General features: G+C 18.4%; 2 protein-coding genes across 2 annotated transcripts; one reads left to right on the top strand and one right to left on the bottom strand.

Annotated features, from left to right (window-relative positions):
• Positions 1 to 642: 642 nt before the first annotated feature.
• On the bottom strand, positions 643 to 1,799 carry PGO_002750 (variable surface protein; the record flags this gene model as incomplete). Its single annotated transcript, XM_028691182.1, has 3 exons — positions 643 to 792; positions 958 to 1,422; positions 1,785 to 1,799. 3 exons carry the CDS (start codon positions 1,797 to 1,799, stop codon positions 643 to 645), a joined length of 630 nt encoding a protein of 209 aa, XP_028546983.1.
• A 4,948-nt stretch (positions 1,800 to 6,747) lies between these two features.
• Positions 6,748 to 7,818, top strand: PGO_002745 (variable surface protein; the record flags this gene model as incomplete). Its single annotated transcript, XM_028691181.1, has 3 exons — positions 6,748 to 6,765; positions 6,899 to 7,537; positions 7,663 to 7,818. The coding sequence occupies 3 exons, from the start codon at positions 6,748 to 6,750 to the stop codon at positions 7,816 to 7,818; spliced, it is 813 nt and encodes a 270-aa protein (XP_028546982.1).
• Positions 7,819 to 8,371: the final 553 nt, after the last annotated feature.

Here is an 8,371-nt window from a genome sequence, read left to right as displayed (position 1 = left end):
AACTAATAATAATAAACATATCTGCAATAAAATTCTAAATATTAATATTATAAATGTGAGAAAACAAAAGAAATAATGATATTATAATATACTATGAGAATTAAAATAACAAATATAATTAAAAATTATTCTTAAATATGTACATTAATAAATTATAACGCACTGTTTTACAATACTATATGAAACTATAGAATAATATGGAATCACTATAAATAAATAATTTATCTTAAGTATATTAAATATTATTCATAATTATATATTTACATATTTATTATTATAATAGCATATATAATGTTTATTATTATTTTACTTATAATGTACTGTTAGCAAATGTAAAGACAAAATATTTGTAGAAACTATAATATGTGAAAATATGAAACGCACGACATTTGTAAATAATATATTTAATCATTATGAACGGTTATGTTTTATTCACTGTACTATTATCTTATTTATTTACATATATTAGATTCTTGTGTACACGCATATTTATGTTTTTTTTTTTTTTTTTTATACATCTTATTGTATTTTTTATTTTTTTAAGAATATGTTATGACTAAAAATATTTACATAATTTTATAACAATAACTATCAGATCGTTTAAAAAAATACAATTTTTTCTATTCATTAGCAAAACTAAGGTTAAAAATATAGTATATTATGTCCCGATTTTGTTGACATGGTGTTGAAATGTTTAGTTTCTTGCAATTTATTCCACTCTTCATCCATATAATATAGCATATTTTTTTCCCCTTTTACGAAACGGCTTAATATGGGACCATATTCTGAAAACTAATTCACATTGATTTTTATATTTAGAATATAATTTTCTTTTAAGGAAAAATTATTATTTATTAATTTATTTAAAACAAATTATTTATGGTATGTATATAAATAAATAAAAGTGTGATTAACTTTATAAAAAATTAATAGGATAAGAGAAATTAATAATGTTACAAGAATTGTAATTATAATATTCTTTTTGTTGTTGTGTTTTTGTATTTGACCTAATGATCTTTGTTGAATTTCTGAATATGATAATATTTCAGGTATATTATTTTCACAGTAATAAGGTAACTTTAAAGAATAAAACTTATTTCTAATAATTTTTAGATAATTACAAAAATCTGAGTCATTATTTCTCACACATTCATCCCAGTAATTCATATATATTTTAGAACATTTCGTGGTACATTCACACCTATTACTATTACAGTGTGGTGCATCAATTTCTATATCATTAAGTATAGTATGCATATCATATGCATCTTTCAGCCTTTCCATTTCATTATCTGTATAAGTAAAATAATTATTGCATATAGTGTAAATAGATAAATCAGCTTCCTGAATGATTTTATCATAAAAATCTTGGGTATAATTACTATTATCATTTTTTTTAAGTTCGTGATATATCCAATAATACTAGTATTTGCAAGCTGTTTCTTCTAACGACATACCTTGATTAGTATGTACTTCATTTAAAAATGAAATTGCAGTAAAACATGTTAAAATGTTTTTATTTGCAATGTTATCAGAAAATTCTTTAAGAATATTATCCCTACAATTTATTATGATATTGTCATTAAGGTCATTACATGTTTTATATTTTTCTATAATTCTATTAAATTCAGAAATGCTTTCCGCTATTTTATACTGAAATAATAAAAAAATTACATGATGAAAAGAATTATATACATTTGAAATTATTTATTATAATAGATCTGTAAATTTTATTATAAAAATATTATGATATTTCAGTTTTTATTATAACAATTCAAGCATACAGTATTTTCGTGCATCTTATACTATATTACGTTAATCCGAAAATAAAGTAAATAATTATATTAATAGACCAGAATATATAGATGATTTAACTATAGTATCATATTTGGGAAGTGGGTAACTATTTCCACATTTATAACTCGATATTTTGTATAGAATTGATTTATATTTATAAAATAATGTATTACTATATATCCTACCATAAAATAGTAGCCTTTTTCGATATATATTATAATTATATTAGCATTATAATAAAAGAATTAGTTGTATCATTTAAAAAAATAAGCGCATTTTATATCTCATTATAAGAATAGTGTAATATATACTTCAATAATGTTTTAAATATTCTCATTACAGTGAAACTTACGTAGAATTAATATATTACAATTTAGAATATAAATATAATTCTTTTTTATCGACTTTTTTCTTTATTATATATAACATAATATGAAATATTAGAATAAAATGTTATCTTCTTTTAGCATTGGTATCTTACTCTTATGTAAAAATGGCACAAGCTTGATAAGGGCTTAGGTTTTTTTTATATTAGTAAATTTCCTTTTTTTATGTATAAATTAATGATAGGATATTTATAATGTTAATTAAAATGAATTATAGCTATGTTTCACATATAGTATTTATATATGCTTTTATATTAAATAATTATTCATATGGAATTCAAATAGAATGAAAATGAATATTATAAATGCATTGATATATTTTAGTACGTATAAAATATATGTATATTATGAAAAAATCAATTTTATGACAAAATCATAAATTAGAAGAATTGGAATAATATCACATCAGTAATATATTATATATTTATTATATATATATTTCTAGTATGTTATGTTATTATTCTAAAATTATATAAATATTTAATGAAATATAACTGCGTACAAGAAAGATATTAAATTTGGAATAAATATACTTACATTATATATTTGACGTTCATTACTGAAAAAGAAAGAGATTTTTATACTTTTATAATCATTATATTTATTGTGTTTTACTTGATGTAAATTTATATTTACTCTCTATACCGTAAGGAAAAATTTGTATGTAAAATAATATAAGCATTACCGTTTATGTCATTTTACATAAATGAAGGATAGTAACTGTGTAAAATGAATTACTTCTACTTAGAAGTGTATTATATTACATATTCTCATAATATTACATTCACATAACACTTTAGATATGATTTTAATATTGAAACGGAACTGTATAAGCAATATATCAGATAAATATTTTGCATGAGGAAATACTTTCATGCATTTAAAATATTTTTTATATTTTTTAACCACTTTTGTATGCATAATATTTTTTTATTTATAAATTAATTTATATAAATTTTAATTTATATTTAATATATGAGTAAATAAAATTATTAATTTTTTATTAACCTAATTATTACATTATTATATTTTAGGAGATTAAGTATAACGAAAACATATTTTTAATTCTCTATAAATTTTAATATAATTTTTCATTTACGCGAAAAAGAGGGATCAATATATAATGTTTTTTTTTTTTCCTTTTTGGTATATTATATTATAAATCTATTAATTTTTTTTTAAAGCAATGTCTTAATGAGAAATATATTATTTTTTTCTATAATATATTATAAAAATATCATAAACTAAAGAGGATGTACTATACATTATATATAATATACAGTATAAATATATGAAATTTCAAAAAGCATAATATGATTAAACAAAATATATGTATTACATAATATACAGTTATATTTATTAAAAAATTTATATTAGCTAAATACAAAAAATATTAACATATAATTATTTTAATTAAATAAATAATATTTATATTTTTGTTGTAAAATATATATTTTTATATGATTACTTCTATATATTTTCATTATAGTAATTATATATAAAACCTCTATAATCTATTTAAAATACAAAGATTTTTAATTTATATGCTATATTATATAGTTTATTCTTACATATATTAATTGGATTGAAGAATTACATAATTTTTATAAGTATATATTTAGATAATCAGTAATATTAACTTTGAATTCATGGATCATACCCATCAAATGATACATAATGTTTTATTTTCCTTTTTTTTTTTATTTTTATCACATATCTTTTAACATGTATCAAAATTATAAATATTAATAATGTAAAAATATAATTGAATAAGTAAACATACATTAACATCATGATAATGTCTTATTATGAATCATATAATTATTAATATCAAATAATGTTTAATTTAATTAGAAGTTTATTTCTTAACCCACATATAATAAGATTATCTTCAATAATATCTCGATAACTGCATACAAGAAGGTTTTTTATAATTCTAGATTAAAAATAACTTCTTTTAATTTAATTTAATATATCCTTAATAACTAATTTATATACAATAATATTTTGGATTATAATTATTCTTCTTTTATGACATATAGCAAAAATATATCTCTATGCTTTACTAAAAACATATCTGATTTATCTTTATATTCATCATAAATGTATAATATTTATATAAATTTTCCATCATATTGAGGTCATTTTTAATTTAAATTTTGGTACTCAGATTCTTCTTATACTAATAATTTAGAAAAAATCATTAGTAACACATTCATCTTTCTGTGAAAACATTTTTATTATAATAAAATTTTAATGTACAATAGTATGAATAATATAAATATGAATAAATTTACATGATATTATTCATATGAATAACATATTTATTTTATTTATCATAATTAATCATATCAGGCAGCTAAAATTTTAAAATAAAGCACATTAATTTTTTTCATTGTGTTGTATTTTTATGAAATCAATCAAAACTCATGTTAAACTACTGAAAATGATAATCATTTACTAACGTTTATATTAAATATATAAGGTTTCAAAGTAATTATCATACATATAGATCAAATAATAATGTCAAAAAATTGCATATAATTAGAAAAAAAATAGTTGACAGTATATAAATGAAAAACATATGTTTTGAAATATCTGCATATATGCATACATATATAAGTATATTTCTTGAAAAACTGAGTGCATATTTAAAAGTGCATTTAATAAGTTATATTAAAATAAAGGCAATATAGTATGATAAAAATGTCACTGCATATTATTTTTATGAAATATACTTATATATATAAATGTTTATTATATAAAACTTCAAGATAATATATGTTTGTACCACAACTATTAAGCTTTTATCAATGTATAATTAATCATATAACCACATTAATATTTTTACAAGGAGACACATATTATAAATAGACTAATTAAAATAATTAATTTAATCAGTTACTATAAACATATAGTTTTATTTATGTAATACGTTGTATTATAGAATTTTTTTATGAGAATGATTAAAGATAGTAAGCGACTTATTACATGACCAAAAGTAAGTCAGTTTTGTGGCTATTGTCTATTATAAAAAAATCATTGTGTACATATAATACCATCTGGAGAAGAAAAAACATCATGGTTTTTGTATCCTATATTATTTTTTCATAAATATTAGTGCCTTAATCATGCATATTTTTGTTAATTTTTTTAAAAAATTCTTTTTCTAAAATTCAATCTATGATTTTCAAGTTATTTATCATTCTACGCATAATTTATTTTATTAATCTAACTATCTTAGTTTCAATCAGTTTATATATTTCCATTATATTAATCTTTATTTTCATCAATATATAATTAATTAATTAACCCGTTTGTTGTTATTTCACAGAGTTAACTTATTTTTAATATGAATGTCTTCCATTTACCCTAATACATTTTTTGCGGAATGATCAATAGTTTCATTAACTATATAAAATAAAAACAACACTATAATTTAACATTAAAATACAAATGATTGAATATATTTTTTTATAGTTAAAATTGGCAGAATAAGATTCCAAGACAATGATAAAAATACAATTGTATATTTTAAATATAAATATATATTTGTTTACAGTAAGGAAATGTTTAAAAAAAATAAATAAATTAGCATAAGTATGTATTTAATTTAATGTAATTTTAAATAATCCCTATAATAATGATATATTTATAAAATAATATAATTTCAATTATTTTGTTATAAAGTAGAAAATTAATAATTCCTGCAACGTTGCATATTATAAATCATGCATTTATATGATTAGTAAATTAATTTTAATTGAATCTATACTTGAAAAAAAAAATATATGTGTAAGAAATGTAAAATAATGAATTTTTATTCAATAATGATATAATATAAAAAAAATAAGTATTTTTTTTTGTGCATTTTTGTTTAAAATATTTTATATATTTCATATAAGAAAAATATTAAAAACATAGCATTTAACTGAAATGAATGGACAATGATAATATTTATATATTATATATGATTTTTCTAAGAAGAATTTATTTCAATTTTAATGATATAATACCTCCATTATGTAACAAACATAGGTTAACATATATGAGCTATATATCATACATCTATATATATACAATCATAATATTAATTTAGTGTATATAATTAAGTAATATTAAAAATAATAAAAATTTATTTTTCATGTTATTTGAATCATTGTTATAAAATGTGGATTTAAATTAAAAAAATTTATAATAATAATCATTATTTTTATACAAATAAGGGATTTAATGGTCAGTAAAATATAAAGTTAAAGCTAGATGTTTTTTCCATTACATTTTAATAAGGAATTAATTTTTTTTTCGAAATAATATTTTAAAATTTTTTTTAAATTTAATTAAATGCATATATTCATTGTTTATTCTATTAATACTATATTTTAGGCGTTATAATTATAAATCATCAGATGAGATTATGAATATTTACATAAATTCAATTATTATAATAGGTAGTATCAACATATTACTTATGATTATATATAATTCTTCACAAAATATTTTTTTCGTAATAATAAATATCCTTATTTTATTTTGTTCAAGTATAAGTGCATATTAGTAATACATGATGCGGGAGTATATGGTATAAATCAATAATTATAACATGAAATATGATATTTAAATAATATTTTATGGCATTATTAATATGAATTATACATATTTACACAACATGATATAATTCTTATCGTATAATTACATTTTTTCTTTAATTTTAGTATAACTATGTGTTCTCTTTATTTCCACAATGTGAAGAAATTATAAATATATGTAAACATGATAATAAAAAAGTTATTTGGGAAAATGAATGTGAGAAGATTAAAAATAACATATTAGGTATTAAGGATTCTAAAATTCAAGAAATATGCCAACAAGCAATGCAATATTTAAGTGTAATTTTTACTAAACTTCCATATAACACATTAGATCAAGCTGCTTTTAAATACTTATATATATGGCTACGTAGTTATAATTTAAATGAAATTGGAAATAAGAATATAGAAAATTTTTACAAAGAATTGATTGAATTATATAATAATAGTCTTATTAGGCACTCTTCCTCGGATGTTCTTTATCAACATATTGATAACGTTGAAATAGAAGAACTCAAATATTTATATGACATGTATAAAATTGTCAGTTTCAGCAAAAAAAAATGTGAACCTGATAAAAACATTGAATATTGTAATGTAGTAATAAATATTATAAAAACATATAATCCACAAAAATTAATCAATAATAATCAGGATTGTAATCCAAAAGTATTACACAATAGCCAGAATAAAATCATAGTTTCAATTATTATTCCTATTATTGTAATTTTAGCTATATCACTCTTTTTATTGGTTATACATAAGGTTAATAATAACATTGTTTATATATATTTATGCTATAAAATATATTTTCAAATAGTTAAGAAAAATAAAATTTACTTTAAATCATTTATATTTTTAATTGCTAAATTTTTTTTATTATGAAATAGTTCACACCATACGGCTCATACTTAAGGTTGGCTACAAAAATGAAAAGAAATGAAAGTAACAATGTATATGATAAATTCAATATGATGCAATCACCTGAAATATATAAAAATACTTCAGGGAATAACAGTTATAATGTATTATATAATTATGCTTAATTACACGATAAAATTTATTAAACGTAAAAGAAAAAAATTTCCTTAGTCTGTATAATAACATTTGTAAAAATATTAATGGATAATATTTCTATTAATGGTTTTTATATAAGTATAAAATGGCGCTTATATTATAGGAGAAATATTTCTTATTTTAATTTGTTAATTTATTAAAATGTCTCAATATATATATAAAAAAATTACTGTCAAAATTTCATCACATTACAATATTAGTGAATAAAAATACAGTTTATAAATTTCTTCCATCATTTGGACAATATTCTATGGTTTATATGAATACGTTTTGTTTTCGTCACAAAAATATATTCTATAAATAAAATAACAATTTTTTATATAGAGAAGAAAAGGAATATTATAAATTATGGCAATTTATAAATATATTTGACAAACATTATTTATGTTTATAAGATCATATCCTTTAATGCAATATTAAAAGTGAAATTTCAAATATCTTAAAAAAAAAAAAAATTGTTATTTTTAACATTTGCTTGTCTTTATATGTTTATATTGTTCTTTAATAAAATATATATCAAGA

This window comes from Plasmodium gonderi (genome assembly GCF_002157705.1).
Source record: "Plasmodium gonderi DNA, contig: Pgo-contig_312, whole genome shotgun sequence".
Classification (NCBI taxonomy): Eukaryota; Apicomplexa; class Aconoidasida; order Haemosporida; family Plasmodiidae; genus Plasmodium; species Plasmodium gonderi.
The sequence above is the reverse complement of the archived record's forward strand: the minus strand, read 5'-3'. Positions and strand labels throughout refer to the sequence as shown.